Source organism: Gracilinanus agilis, chromosome 1 (genome assembly GCF_016433145.1).
Source record: "Gracilinanus agilis isolate LMUSP501 chromosome 1, AgileGrace, whole genome shotgun sequence".
Taxonomy (NCBI): Eukaryota; Metazoa; Chordata; class Mammalia; order Didelphimorphia; family Didelphidae; genus Gracilinanus; species Gracilinanus agilis.
In genome coordinates this window covers 149349013-149364634 of record NC_058130.1, presented here as the reverse complement: position 1 = coordinate 149364634, position 15622 = coordinate 149349013, and the positions used below count along the sequence as shown (strand labels likewise).

General features: G+C 36.5%; 2 protein-coding genes across 2 annotated transcripts in view; one reads left to right on the top strand and one right to left on the bottom strand.

Moving 5' to 3' along the window:
* NIPSNAP3A (nipsnap homolog 3A) overlaps positions 1–10052 on the top strand; it is a 15474-nt gene extending 5422 nt beyond the window's left edge. Inside the window, exons 3-6 of the mRNA XM_044657186.1 lie at positions 2424–2582; positions 5198–5347; positions 9475–9561; positions 9896–10052. Of these exons, the coding sequence (XP_044513121.1) occupies positions 2424–2582; positions 5198–5347; positions 9475–9561; positions 9896–9972 (473 nt within the window). The 3' untranslated portion in view covers positions 9973–10052. The remainder of the gene's footprint in view (positions 1–2423; positions 2583–5197; positions 5348–9474; positions 9562–9895) is intronic.
* Positions 10053–12099: 2047 nt separating this feature from the next.
* ABCA1 (ATP binding cassette subfamily A member 1) overlaps positions 12100–15622 on the bottom strand; it is a 128477-nt gene continuing 124954 nt past the window's right edge. The window contains exon 48 of the mRNA XM_044677907.1: positions 12100–15382. Within this exon, the coding sequence (XP_044533842.1) occupies positions 15242–15382 (141 nt within the window). The 3' untranslated portion in view covers positions 12100–15241. The remainder of the gene's footprint in view (positions 15383–15622) is intronic.

Here is a 15622-nt window from a genome sequence, read left to right as displayed (position 1 = left end):
AAGAAAGAAAGAAAGAAAGAAAGAAAGAAAGAAAGAAAGAAAGAAAGAAAGAAAGAAAGAAAGAAAGAAAGAAAGAAAGTTAGACAATACTAAGTATTGGTTCCAAGGCAGAAAGCAGTAAGAGCTCAATAAGGGTTAATTGACTTGCCCAGGGTCACACAGCTAGGAAGTGTCTGAAGCCACATTTGAACCCCCTATCTCCCATCTCTGGACCTGGCTCTCTATCCACTGAACCGTTACTCACTTTTTTGTAATGGAACCACTCTCTTTAATTTCTATACAATTCAAAACCAAGCCAGCTTCAGTCTACTCTCTTATCCTAGGAAGTCATAGGAGGCTGCCCCCATGGAAGCAATCTGAAACATAGCTTACAAAGTGAACAAAACAACAGAGACTACACCTCTCCCTCCCCAAATTCCACTTATTCTACTTTCTTAGGTTTAAGTGTGGCATCATGGAAAGATCACTCACTATACCTGGCATCAGCAGAGATGCTGGTTTGAATTCCAACTTAGTCACTCTTACTAATAATTGCCTTGTGACCATGGATAAATCACAGAATTGCTCTAACCTCAGTTTGGCCATCTTTAAAATAGGCATAATAATAATTGTGATTCTGTCTTCAGGAGGTTGTCGTGAAGATTATAGACTTGGAGCCGAAAGGTATCTGTCTGACCCCATAATGGTATAGATGAGGAAACTTGGAAGCTCAGAGAGGTTAAAAAGTGAGCAAAGGAGGTGGAGTATCATCATACTGAATAAAATGATATATCTGAAATTCTCCATAAACATCGGCTACTCTTCTTTTAGGTTCTTATTCTACTCTATATTACTTTCCGGTAGTGTTTATCTTACACATTCTCCTGCAAAGTTCTGCCATGATACCTCATCATAGCACCAAGTTAGCACTGGATTCTCAGAAGGGTTCATTGCAGAAGCCTTCTCAACGAATCAAGCTGCCCTGGACAGGCTTCAAATATTAGTCTGCTTGCAGATCAGCAGCCAAAGACCAGCCTGTCTGAGTTTGGAGAATCTTATCACTACAGAGGCCACCATGGAAGAAATTCTTTTGGACCTGGAAACTCATACAATTATCTATTTCTGTGTGGATTATTGGGTAGAGCACTTTTCCAGATGATATTATATATCTTTTGAAATACTAAAACAAGAAGGACACATCCAGGTTTTTTTTTACATTTTTTCTGTTACAGAAGAATTTCCTTAATGAGCAACTGCTTATTACAGCAACTCAAATGTGCCACAGGTAGAAGAATGTTCTACAGAACATAATGTATATATCTACAACAACTACAACACAGTGAACCCGTGAGGCAGGTTATCAGCCTTTTCCTTTAATGTCAGTTCTTTCTTTGTTTTAACCTTACATGTTAGGCATCTGATTTTGTCCAAAGAGTTCTAAAACAGATTGCAATACTATTTGTAGCTTTAGTTTATAAGACTGGCAGAAACTCAGATGTTAGGTATATATTAGAATAAAGGTTTGAGACTTAATCTGCAAATGGAACTCCTACCACTATCTCCCCACTGACACTGACAGAGATAGCCTAAGACTCAAAATTCTTGAAAATAATAGTGTTTCTTGCCCAATGTCTCAAGTCTCAACCTGGGAAGTAATTCTGGTGGAGATGGGTTCTGGCAACTGTTCCTGAAGATGTGGCAGCTACAGGTGCTAAAAACCTACCACTTATAACTGAACAGAAGAATGAAGTTGTCTATGTAATAGTACCAAAGTCCTTGCCATTGTTTAAAGGTTTAGCATCAGAATCTCACAGCACTCTATCAGCAGACATGACAGTAAAGAGGCACTACCATCTGCTTTGCCAGTGATGGCCTCTAAGGACCATGGGACCTTTCCATCTCACTTGGAGCTGAAAACTTCCACAGGCAGTGTCTTCTCCACTAGAATGTGAGCTCCTTCAGAGCAGAGACTATCATACCTTTTGTATCCCTAGCGCTTAGCACATAGTAAGAGTTTATTAAATGTGTTATTTATTCATTCAGCTCTTCCTCACTACAAATTAACACCATCTTACTATTTCACTCTTCCTTTCATATCACAGTTCTTTTGAGCATTTAGCCATATGAAATTCTTATGGTTTGCTAAGTTTATGTCTTAATAAGGAAAAAAATATTTATTTGTTTGTTTTGTGTGGTAGACAAAATAAATAAATAATTTGAGGGGTAGGGGGAAGGACAGAAAGTATGCTAGAATCCCAATCATTCACTGATTGCACCCCAAAAAAGATAGAAACAAAGAAGGCAGATTCTTCAGAAATAAGGTTCATTATCATTTTTGCACTGTATTTTTTATTCAAAATGCAGTTGACCTTTAGTTTAATCATCAGTGAAATTGAGAACTTTGTATTTTAATTGTTCTTAATGTTTCTTTCCTTTTCCCATAGATAATTTTGCTCATCGAACTAAAGTTCGGAAAGCCTTAGCTAAGGATAAAGAATGGCAAGAAAAATATATTTCCCGAAACCTACCATTTATGATTGAACAGAAGAATGAAGTTGTATATGTAGTACCATGGAGCAAAATAGAAAAACCTCCTAAAGAAGGTGAATCTTTTTCATTCACTGTAACTGTTCCTGAAGTAGACTCATTGATAAGATTTTTATGCCAACAAGACTTTTCTAAAAATGTCACCTTCAAAAAACTGAGAGCAATTTACTAAGCTTATTTAGGAATGGATGATGATTATCAAAAAGCTATCCATTAGCTTTTTTTTGCCTATGATGGGTGGGGAAGATATTAAATATTAAAGTATTTTCCAAAGGGCACATTGGGGAAAGTTGTCTTGAGATTCCTAAGCCTTAGTCATAATTTATATTTATATTTTCAAAGCTAGACAATGATAGGTAAAGGTTAATTTAAATACTTTCAGATTTTGGCAAGAAAGAAAGAAAATATTTTTAGAAAGATTTTTAAAGGGTCTGAAAGTTAGTCAGAACATAAAGTAAATATGGGAATCCATATCTAACATTAACTCCAAAATATAGGCATATTCATGTACAGATTTTAATACAACTGGTTTTAGTCATCAATATTTGTAGGATTAAATATATTAAGCAAATCATTACTGGGGACCCTCAAATTCTTTCATCCTGATCTACTTTTTTCTTCCTCTTTTTCTTTCTTGTTTCTCAGTTTATATGAAAATTTTCTCCAAAATTCTGTGAATGTGTCCAGTAACAGTGTCTCCTTGGTGACTTTTCTTCTTGATGACACAAAGAAATGACTACCTCAGGCTACTTTTTAAGAAAAGGTTAGATTAGAAAGGCATTTCTTTTTAGCATATAATTTTTAATGTAAATTTAAATGATTTGTCTGAAAAAGAACCTAATGAAAACTATTTAGTTCACTCTGAATTCTTTTCTGAAATGTTTTTATGTAATTCATAAGAATTTAAGAGCTGGAAGGCACTTCAAAAATTATCTAATCCAACTTCTTTATTTTATTAATGTGGAAAATGAGAACCAGAGGTCTCACAGCCAATATGTGACCAGGCCAGGTGTAATCAATTACAAATTAATTTTTTTGTCTCTTTTCCCTATTGCTCCACTCATCCTTTTTATATTACTAAGAACCTGTTTTCATGGTCCTTAATCCTTCCTTACCTAAGTCTCTCCTTAGTGTTAACCACCACTGAACACAACATGTTCCTTTCTTCTGTTCTAATATGTAATACTGAACACCAGTGAGTAAGAAATATTCCTTGCCTCTGTTATAATATCAAATCATACTTTTCTATCTATTAAACTAAAGACTCTTCAACATTATCCTCACTGGCTCTTTCTTCTTCACTCCAACTCTTCCTTGAATTCCTTTTTCTTTTCTCTCTCTATTTACCTGGGGAAAGTAGTTTTATTTCTTTAGTAGAGAGGCAGGATTGTGTCCCAGCATTTGTAGGGCTACAAAGGAACAATAAAATGAGGTTTACACTCCTGTTCTAGAATTAGAAAAATACAGAAAAGTCACTTAAAATCTATTGCCTGAATTCTGTACCTGAAAATGGTAACCTATTGTAGTAAAATATATTGGGAAAAATATATTTTAATACTTAATTTTTTAATTAGTAATTTAATAACTACTTATATATTTTACAACCGAAAATTTAGGAAGAGAAAGAAAATATAAGAAGCTAAGCAAAAATGTCTTAAGGGAAATTTCTAATGAATATATATTGAAACAATTCAAAATACCCATTCCCCTTATAAAGTTCCACAACAGGGTATTAGGAATGGTAGCATTTAAACATTTTTAGACTGTAACTCTTTTTCTTGTACATAATATGCCTAAACAATTTTTAATTTTCAAATATAAGTAGACCTCCAAATCCATATACCCGTTAATGCTCAAGGAATACAAGAAGGATATGTGATTTTTTTTTCTTCAGAATGAAGAACTCATGGTATAGAAAAACCATTTACCAAAGCAGGTCAGAACCCATCTGTGATTTAATAGTTAACTAGTAGGGTGCTACTTACAGCTCTTAGAAATTGAGGGACTTGCTCAGGATCATATAGTTGCCAAATGCCAGAAGCTAGATTTGAACCAGCATCTCTTTGACTTCAAGCTCAAACTTTTTATCTGCCAGACACTATCTATATCAGTGATTCCCAAAGTGGGCGCTACCGCCCCCTGGTGGGTGCTGCAGCAATCCAGGGAGACAGTGATGGCCACACTTTTTTTGTATTACATTCTATTCTGAGTTCAATAAATAGTTTCATAATTTCCAGGAGGCACTAAGTAATATTTTTTTCTGGAAAGGGGACAGTAGGCCAAAAAAGTTTGGGAACTACTGATCTATATGAATAGCTAATTATTTTTGGTATCACTTAGTTGATTAATCATGTCTGACTCTTGGTGATCCTATTTAGAGTTTTCTTGACAAAGATATTAGAGTGGTTTGCCATTTCCTTCTCCAGATCATTTTACAGATGAAGAAACTGAGGCAAGCAGAATTAAGTAGCTAGACCAGGGCCATGCAGCTACTTAGTGTCTGTGGCCAGATTTTAATTCAAGTCCTCTTGACTCCAGGGCTAGCAGTTTATCTAATGCACCATCTAGATGGCTGATACATATCTGTACTTGAACCAAAATGAACATGATTGGAAATTGTTTATATTTATTTTGCAATTCTGGTTAATCTTATTTTTTTTTCCTTCTCTAGGAGTCTATGAACTTTGTACCTTTCACATGAAGCCTGGCGGGCCAATTTTGTGGGGTGAAGACTTTAAAAAATCAGTGAATAGCCATGTCCAAGTAGGCTATTCAAAACTGATTGGAGTTTTCCACACCGAATATGGAGCACTTAATAAAGGTACAATTTGAATCTCTTTCTGATAATAAAAAATAATTCTCTTTGCAGGAATGCTCTCCAAATCCTCTGCCTGGTTAATTGGATTTTTTTTCCTCTTTGGATAATTTTGTTCTTTTTATGAAGTAGCTAGGTAGCAAAAGTGGTTGTAGTGCTATATTTGGAGTCAAGAACACCTGACTCCAAATCACTTACTAGCTGTGTGACCCTAGGCAAGTCGGTTGACCTCCTAGTCTCAGTTTCCTCCTCCATAAAATGGAGATGATAATAGCACTGACTTAATGGGATTGTTGAGAAGAGCAAAGAAGATAATGTCTGAAAAACTCTTTTTAAACCTTATGGGGCAATAGAAATGATTTGTTGTTATTATTGTATACCTTTATATATCTAAACATTTTGTTTAATTTATTTAAATTGATAAACTGGAATCATCCCCAAAACATTTAAAAACAAAAGTACAACAAAAAGATGAAAATGCAAATAATGTGTAACTCCTTTATAGGAAGCCACTTTGTCCATCATTACAGGGGAGCTGCCTCATGTGGACTCTGAAATCGGTGTGATGCCCAAGGAAGTAGAGGCAGGGCCAAGGAAAACCAAAGGGAGAAAGAAGAGCAGCTAGACTAAACCAAGGAGAGGGAAATTCCGGGCCACAGGGGACTTGGTTTAAAAGGCATTGAGGGACTGATTCCCAGCATGTCTGAAAGAGAAGGCAAGATAGCAAATGCTTGGTTAGAGAGATCACTGACCCTATTTTTTAAAGGTAATTGAAAGAATTTCATCCCTTATGCCTACCTTCCCATCACTATAAAACCTTTGAAAGGGTTGTGTGTATATGGGTACATGTACGTGTATGTATAGGAAAATATAGACCCATATATACATGTATATAGAGTGTGTATATACATATATACACATGCATCTGGGTATATTTGTCTATATAGATATAAACATCGACTCACCTATAACCAAGGACATAGGTGTGAAGGAATGGGAAGACTTACGCAAACAGTATTCTGTAGAAGATTGCGTATTTATGGTCACATAACAGATTAAAAGGTATAAAAATACAAGTTCCTGCTGTACTATTTGTTGACTACCAAAAAAGAAAAAAAAAAACAGTTGATTTCAATAGAATAAGGCTTTCTCTCTCCATAGGTCAGAATAAAGGATTCTTTGAAAGATGTTACAATAGAAATAATCTTGTTATTTGGGGAAGAGTCTGAATAAAAGAGTTGTGATTCCCCATCAGAGGAGGTATGCTCAATGCTTCTGTTTTTATGACATCAAACCTCAGAATATTGAAAAACTTCCTAAATTAGATCAAAAGTCCAGCCTACCTATCAACACAGGAAAAAAACAACAAGGGTTTAATGGTCGGTTAGGATGGATACGCAGCCTATAGAGCTAATCCATCAATACTTAAATCCTGGACGGATTCTGTAAGCAAACAATGACCTGGCCCAGAATTAAACAGGAGTAAGAGTGCAGACTATAGTGTACTAATTAAAATGGGTTTGACAAATTTAAGAATTTTTAAAATTGTTGTGGTCTCCATTTATAAAAATTAGCACTTAAGTCAAAAGGCTGTTAGTAGCTTTGGTAGCTTTATTACAACAAGGCAGAGTTGGTAAATGGGGAAATGTAGGAAGGAGGTAGAAAATATCGCCTAGCTAAATACCCTATGATTGTTGATCCTAAGAAATCCCGCTCAACTCAGACAAAGGCTCCCCCTCAGGTCCCCATCTCCAACCAGAAGTCATGGTAGTCTTTTCAGCAAGTCTTACCAGCACAGAATCAGTCTCCTACACAGAGACACCAATGCAGAAGTCCTCCCTCAGCAAGACCCACCAAGGCAGCAGAATCAATGAGAATCCCCTCGGCGGCCTTTTATAAGCAGTTTTCTCCACATCATATCCTGTCTCTCTGGTTTCTAATTCCTTTCGCTGTGGGCTGGTCTATCACATCTCAGGAGCCAACCAAAGTCTCTCAGTTTGCCTAGCACTGCCCACCCCTGTGGTCTTTTAGGATTAAGTAAGTGTGAAAGGTGGGGGACTCCAAGTTCTTGATTGATTAAGTTAAAATAAACAAAAAGAGTTTAACTTTTCTTTCATAGTACTGTTTTGGGGAACATGTCTAGTGCTTTTAATCCCCCCAACATTCTCTGTAAAGCAAAGGTCCTTCTCTTAAACAGCAATATTCTTCAGATGATGCTCTATGACTGAGGCCTGGGAACATCACAGTCTGCAGAACCCAATCTGTAAATCCTGCACAAGACAGGGGAGAGGGCGGCGTGAAGAGGCTCTAACAGACGCACTGGAAAGAATTTCAGAAGAAGCAGAATAAAGCAATAGCTTCCCCAAGAGGTTGAGACCCATGAAATGGATTCCCAGTCCAGGAAATGGACCAGGACCGTGGAATGAGAGGGCCAGGATGGTTATGGTCTCCCTCAGAGGAGGCAGCACGTGCATCAGTAAGCGTACACATTCGCTGAAGAGCTTTCTAGTGCACTGTGGATTCCCACATATTTAACAGCGATGAGTAGAATGTCAGGTTATTTGTTGCATGTTTTGCTGATCGAAAATGTTGGACTTGACTTTTTGAATGCCGAAGAAAATTAATTCCTTTATAATTAATTTGGAGAGTGACTATTAAAGCCACCAGGAGAGAAGAGTATGAATCCTAACTCCATCACTAGCTAGCAATGGCACCACAGACCCATAGTTTAAACTCTCTGGGTCCCCATTTCCTCATTTTTAAGACAATGGTATAAAATAAAAGTGACATACAGCAGAAAGTCTCAATAAACGTTTGAGTTCATTTGAAAAGAATCAGAGCATCATTACAGTTGGAAGGAATTTAAGAGCAAGGTAAAAAGGAAAGAAGAACTTATTAAGTGTGAACTGTATGCCAGGCATTGTGCTTAAGCCCTTTACAGATATTATTTCATTTGATCTTCACAACAGCTCTGGGGGATAGATGTCATTTTTATCCCTATTTAGCAGTTAAGGAAATTGTGGCAGAGGTTGAATGACTTGCCCAGGATCCCACAGCTAATAGCTAGTAGGGTGGATGAGAATTCAGATCTTCTCGATTCCAGCCTCTGTGCTCTTTCCAGTGGGCCACCCAGCTGCCTCTTAGAGATTAGCTAGCTTTAATGTCCCATCTGATTAAAAAAAAAAAAGCCTTATCTAAAACATCCCTGATGGAATGCCACCAGAAATTTTCTGAATACTTAAAGAACTCTCACCACTCCACTAAGCATTCCATTTGACTGTTGGAACCTCTCCCTAAGGTAGAGTCCTTTATGTTCATCCAGAATTTGTCCCCTTACAACTTCCACCCAATAGTATTCTGGAAGCCCTAAGGAATAGTAAATCAAAAAAATATAAATTCTTAATAAATGTAACACACCATCATGTTAAGTACTGGGAGTGTAAATAGAAGATCATGACAAGTCCCTGGTCACATTCTAATAAAGGGAGACAGTATATTTAGGATATTTCAAATTCATCATGCTAACCCCTACATTAAGCAGTTAGAGATCCCGTTATGTTTTCAAGAAACCTTCTCTTTTGCAAACTCAGCATTCATTCTTAGTCCTTCAGCTCCTCCTCATCCTGGCCGGCCTCATCTAGAAATATTGCAGATTGTCTCTCTGAGAATGTGGCGTCCAGAACTGAAAATAGTGTTGTAGTTGAGGTCTCAATATTGCAGAGCATCTATTAGGTCTCCCTACCTCATTAGTTTGAATATTCTGGATTGGTTGCTCATTAATGATGATGAATTAACTAAAACTTCTTTATCTTTTGTAGATGAATTGCTTTTAACCCTGGTCTTCCTTTTCCTGTACTTAATGCTATTGTTTTTTTTCTTTAATATTAAAGGATATTACATTTTTCCTTAATATATTTAATCATGTGTTTTGGGAGCCATGACCCATACTTACTGAATCATTTTGATCTGAGGTTGTTTCTGATTCATATTCTGAAATCCTTTTGAATTCCACCTCTACCTGTAAGGTATTCTCTTACTGGAAAAGTATACCAAAGAACAAAGCTCGGTATTATTGATTCACTTGGATATGGGTTTTAGTTGTTAATAATGATTTTTGACTTTGGTTTCCACAGTTCATGTTCTTTGGTGGAATGAGTCAGCAGACAGTCGTGCAGCTGGAAGACAAATTGCCCACCAAGATGCCCGAGTGGTGGCAGCTGGTGAGCTGAGGAACTGGGTTCTTGTTCAGCATGAATCATTTTGGGTCCAAAACGTACTAAACCAGAAGGTTTCTATAGCTTTAAGTTAACATTAGAGGCAGCATAGAAACGTGAAAAGACCCCTGAATTTCAACCCCAAAGACCTGAATATAGTCCTAGTTCTGACACTCATTAATTATGAGCCTCAGTTTCCTTACCTGTAAATTGGAAAGTGATAACTACATACATAGTAATAAAATATTAAGTCAAGTGAGATTAAGGGCCATAAAATGCCTTAGAAGGTATAAATGCTGTATTAATTTAATATTATTACTAACATTGGCTTTTTCCTCAGTTCGAGAGAGTTGTAGTCACCTGGAATCTCATGAAAATATGCTCCTCATTCCAGCATCATTTTCACCACTGAAATAATTCTCTGAAGAAATATGAAGATACTTATTGTATCCACATTATATCATCAGTTTCTAATAAAATTCCTTAAGTTCACCCAACTTCTTATTTTTATTTGACTAAATTGGTGAATTGATTATCCCAATTTGCAACCTATGTACAAAGCATGAGGTTAGACACTTGGGGTACATGGATAAAATTAAAGTAGTTCCTGGTCTTCAAGAGCTTTACTGTCCTGGGGTAGGATCTTGGGGTGGAGGGGGAAAGACATTTGTCACCTCATCACCGTTCATTGAAATAGAAAAAAAAAAGGTCCAAGTGTTACCAAAGCAAATGATAAAGACATTTATTTGCAGTTTGCAGTGAGTACATGGGAACCTTTCTAAAATTACAGAAGGGGCAGCTGGAGGGAGCACAGTATAGAGAGCCAGACCTGGAGTCAGGAGTTCTAGGTTCAAATCTGGCCTCAGACACTTCCTAGCTGGGGGATGACCCGGGGAAGTCACTTAACCCCCATTGCCTAGCCTTTACCACTCTTCTACCTTAGAATTGATAAAATAAAATTATAGAAGAAATTTTTAAAGAAAATTCAAAAGAAAAAAGAAACAGGTGACTACTAAGGGCCGGCATGAGTTCAGTAAGAACAAACATGATAAACTAACCTCATTTCCTTTCATGCCAGGGTTAATGGCTTAGAATCTGATTAGGAGAGTGTCATGAACATCACCTATCTGAAGTCCAATAAGAAATTTGACAGCTTATCTTATAGATGAAGAAAATGTGGCCTGTTTGTGGGATGTATTTTTATATGCTTTCAGAACTGGTTGACTAAACTCAAGGAGTTATTAATAAATGATAGGGCAGGAAGCCACTACAGTGATTTCATACATGGCCCTCTCCCAAAGTCCTGGCTTGTCATTCTCATCAATGACATGAATTAAGGTATAAATGGTACACATGACAAAAGTGTTGATGACAGAAGGTTAGGAGGGATCATTAATACCTTGCATGACAAAATTAAGATCCATAAAGATGCCGCCTGGCTAGAATGTTGGGCTGCAATTGAAGTGATGAAATTTGATAAAGGTCTTGCACTTGGCTTCAGAAAGTTAGCTATACAAGTACAGAATGGAGAAGCTGTGGTCAAGCAATAGTTTGCATTCAGAGGACCCCGGGGTACTTTAAAACCTTATTCTAGCCAAGGTCAACATAAGACAGAAGTATGATTTTCTGGCTGCCAAATAAAATTAACCCGATTTTAGAATACATTAATAGGTGTGCTCAGAGTGAAGGAGGGAATAGTTCTGCTGTGTTCTGCAGTAGTCAGATTACATCTTAGGTGTCAAGTTCTTGGTACCACATTTTGGAGAGGCTGTTGACAAGCAGAGCAAATACGAAGGTGCTTTAGGATGGTCCACAGTCCAGAAAGCACTCCACTTGAGCATCACTTGAAAGAACCAGGGATTATTTAGTTTAGAAAGGAGAATACACAACTGTCTTCAGGTATTTGAAGGGCTTGTCCTGCAGAAAAGGGATTAATTAGGCCAGTGGATTCATGTTACAGTGAAAAAAGTTTCATCTCAATACAAGGGGCGGGGGAGAAATCCCTCACAATTAGAGCTGCCTACTAAGAGAATAAGATGTTTTAAGAAGTAGGAAGATTCCGTATGATGGGAAGTCTTGAAGCAAAGGCTACATGATGAGTTGGTGGGGATAATGGATCATGGTTTTTCAGACAGGATCCAAGATTTGGGCAGAGTTTGGACCAGGAGATTGCTGGGGATACTTCAGTGTTTAGTCTAAGATATAACATCATGTGAGAAACAACTAATGTGAGTATATAGTTCTTAAACTAAAAATAGCTTTATGACATCATTTTAACAGTATGGCAGGTATTCCCATCAATGCGTGAAAGGAAATTTAAATAGACCAGGCAACTGTCACAGCTTTATTTTGGTGACTCAATACAACATAGAAATATGATTTTTTAATAATTCATATAAAGTTACTGACAATACAATTTTTTTTATTTTTTTTCATTTTAATGAAAATTATTTAACTTAGAAATCTATTGTGAAACCTTGTCTAGTTTTTTGCAGTTAACAGATATTCCAGTGCAAAAATAGATCCCATTACAGACAGCATAAAGTGCTTGGAATGAAGGACCAACAATATTGAAAAAGCACAAAAAACAGAGCTTTATCACGAGGTGGGAGGTGGGAAGAATATACCTAATCCTTAGTAAAAGACTAACATACTATAAAAAGGGATGCAACAATTTTTAAAAGAGCATCTAGTAACAAGGGTTCAAACAAATATTTCATTATCAAAGTGGTGCAGTATCACACAACACATGGCTCTTTGGAAAAATTTTACCTGATGTATAAGAGGGAAAAATAGACAGAAATTACCTTAAGTAAATGATTGATGGTCAATGAACGCATGATGTACAATATTCAAGAGCTGCAGAGCTCTCAGTATACTTAAAACACAGTAGTTTAAGGATTTGTTGTTTTTCAACAATTGAACTAGAGATTCCTTCTTAAATTCACAGTTAACAAAATTCCAAGGTTTCAAGAGGAAGGAGTAATAAACATCTTTCAAGGCATATTTTAAAGAAGGCTTAAAACCCACAACCTTAAATCTCCACAGGATTGATATAATTAACATTTAAAATTTTAAGAATGGAGTTTTTTAATTTCCTATATTTGAGTCTCATAAATAAAAAAGGGGGACTCTTATTTACTTATTTTGAATGATGAAAGAGAGAACACAATCAGATGAAATTATATCTCGTGTAATTTTTGTCAAGATTGACTCTTCCTGGAAAAGAAAATAGTTGTTTTGAAAAGTTGAAATTATTCTTCTCAAATGGGCTTTAGTTCAGTGCTCTTCTATATGATTAAGGGAGTCTGGGAAAATAAAGCAATGACATTATTTATAGATTTGGAAGGTTAGATCATGATTATAGTCAAAGAAGATAACCAACTGAATTAAATCATTTTGAATTTTGAAAATCTACATCAATAGAAACTATCCTATGTGCTGATCTCTTACCCAAGATTATTGGAATCTCCTTTAAAGAGAAGAGGGGATGTTAACTTAAAGAGTCATGTTTTCAATGAACTTAGGAACAATCATTTGAATGATGAAATGCTATATTAAACCCCTTTAATGATAAAAAAAATTTTATCTAAAACAAAAATATAAACTAGCCTGAAATTATCTGAATCATCTTTTTAAAATACTTATTTTTAAAATCTTATTTTTTTAAATTGGAACTTGTTATGAAAAAAGGCACTTCAGCTGTACTACACAGTAGTTCTCTCCTATTTTGACTTTGTTTCCAAACATGCTACATGAAGTATAACCAAATTATTTTAAAGCAAAAATATCCACACAACTCAAACTCCCAAGTGTTTATCCACTTAAAATACAAAAGTTATAAACATCAACTAATACTTGTGGACACATTTATGATAAGCAGATAATTCTTTTTAAAACTATTTTCAGGCCAGTTAAGAGACTTTTTAAAAAATACATTTTGTCCTTTTTTATGTTGTAAGAGTAATGATGAAGGAAAAAAAATTAGGCTACAAGGTTCTCTGGGATAAATATGTTTTCTAACATCTTCAAAGCCAAATCGTTTCAAGGGTGCTGTAGTGGCAGGTGAACAAGGCGTACTTTGAAAGTCAGCAAATGTCTCCATAACAAATGATTTTTTGATTGGTCTTAAGACACTTTAACTATTTCTATGCTGTTGTTCTCTGAGATCTTTCATTTGATGATCCTTGGTGATGGGTGTTAAGAAGTGGGCTGGGTTCAGTGGATTGTTTTCTCAAAGAACACCAATAAGATATGTTGCATTTATGATTCCATACCTCTCCACCAACATATGTAAACCAGTTATGTGAAATAGCACATTAAATCTGCCGAGACTTTGTGCCTCTTTCAGCAGTAAGTTTTCAATGTCTTAAATGGAGTCAATTTCAAGCAACCTTAAAATAGTTCAGTTCTAAGTCTGTTGTGAGGTTTTAAACACCATATTCTTTTCACTAGTCCTGTTACATATCTATAAATACATCCCAGGTTATGAGGTGATGCAGCCATACTATATAATACACTACATTGTTCTACCAAGAACTGGTTGAATTAGAAATCATTTAAAGTACTTAAAATTCAAATAACACGGAAAACATTAAAAGTACAATACCTTTTGTTAAAATAAAATGACATCTTTTTTTTCCCCCTCCCAATTCTGGTTGAAATTCACAAAGCCTGAAATAATACTACATTTGTGTTGAACAAAATGACCTTGAGACACAGGGTACCTTTTATTGGACAACTGAGCAACGATGGACATAGTAATAGCCAGCAGGTTCGCATGCTGTCTCTTTTTACTCATGTGCTCTAGCATTAGCAACATGCAGTCAAGGAATCTGTTGCATTCATTGTCTCCCTGTAGTTGTGACTCCTCACTCTTGGCTCCTTACTAGAATTAGGCTCATGTAAAAGAGTCATAGGAAAGAAGGACAAGAGACTTTCCTGTGGCAACAGAACTAAGAAGCCCATCTGTCCAATTTGGCATGCCGCCACTCCTGCAGCAGCTCACAAAAGGGACCCTCAAAGCAGTGCATTGCCATCGGTGGTGGGATTTGTGGGCCCCGCACTGTTGCCCGTTGACTTGATTTTTCAGCAGTCCCTTAATTACAGAGCAGTCACTGAGGCATTCCCTTCACAAAAATAGCATACAATACGCCACAATGCTTCCATTTGTCACGTCTTGGCACTAGCAGGTTCGGTGCATTCATTGCCAGCAATGGATGTATCACCAGGAAACCCTACTCCTGGCATGACAGGATTGAATGACAAAAGGATGTGCATGCCTTAGAATTTCAATAAATAATCACTGGCCATGATTACTCAATGAATTATTGTTGCAACCCTAGTAACAATATAAAAGGAACAAAAAGGGATGATTTAAAACCCAATGGGTTCCATACTACGGTTTCCCATAGTTACAATGTATTATAAACTAGATTCAAGTCTTTTCACTTGAGAGCTGTACGACAAGGCAAACACTACATACAAAGGCACTGCCCCTGTAATGGAATTTTTTGTCTTCATTGCATTGAATTGCATTGCATTGTAGAGTTATCAGCACAGGGTCCAGTTTGGTTTCCTTCCCACGAAGTCCTCTGGCCCCGTCCCCTGGAACGTTTGACTCCCTGCAAAGGAAGACCTCTGGTTCCTCCTGTCCCTTAACCTCTCTCAGTTCAGAGGAGGTAACTTAGACATAGCTTTCTCTCACTTTCTCATCTTGCAGAAAAGATTTGAGAAATGCGACATCTACAACAGTTTGGTTTTTGTGTAATGACAGGTCCTTTAAGTGGTCATCGTCACTTTGGTCCTTTGCAAAGTTTACAAATACCTGTGTCAAAAGAAAGGTAATCCTTGATTAGTTCCAATCATGCTTTTGCTTCTTTACTCTGTTTACCCAAAATCACCCCCAATCTTGACATTAGATAGAGAAGCAAATTCTTAACAGGAAATAGATAATCTGGATAACTCGAGGCAAAAACAATCCGTCCCCACCAAAAACCAGAAAACAAACCCTATAAATAGGCAAGCTTATAGGAAAGTGGAGGATTCACATCTTAGAATCAATGAA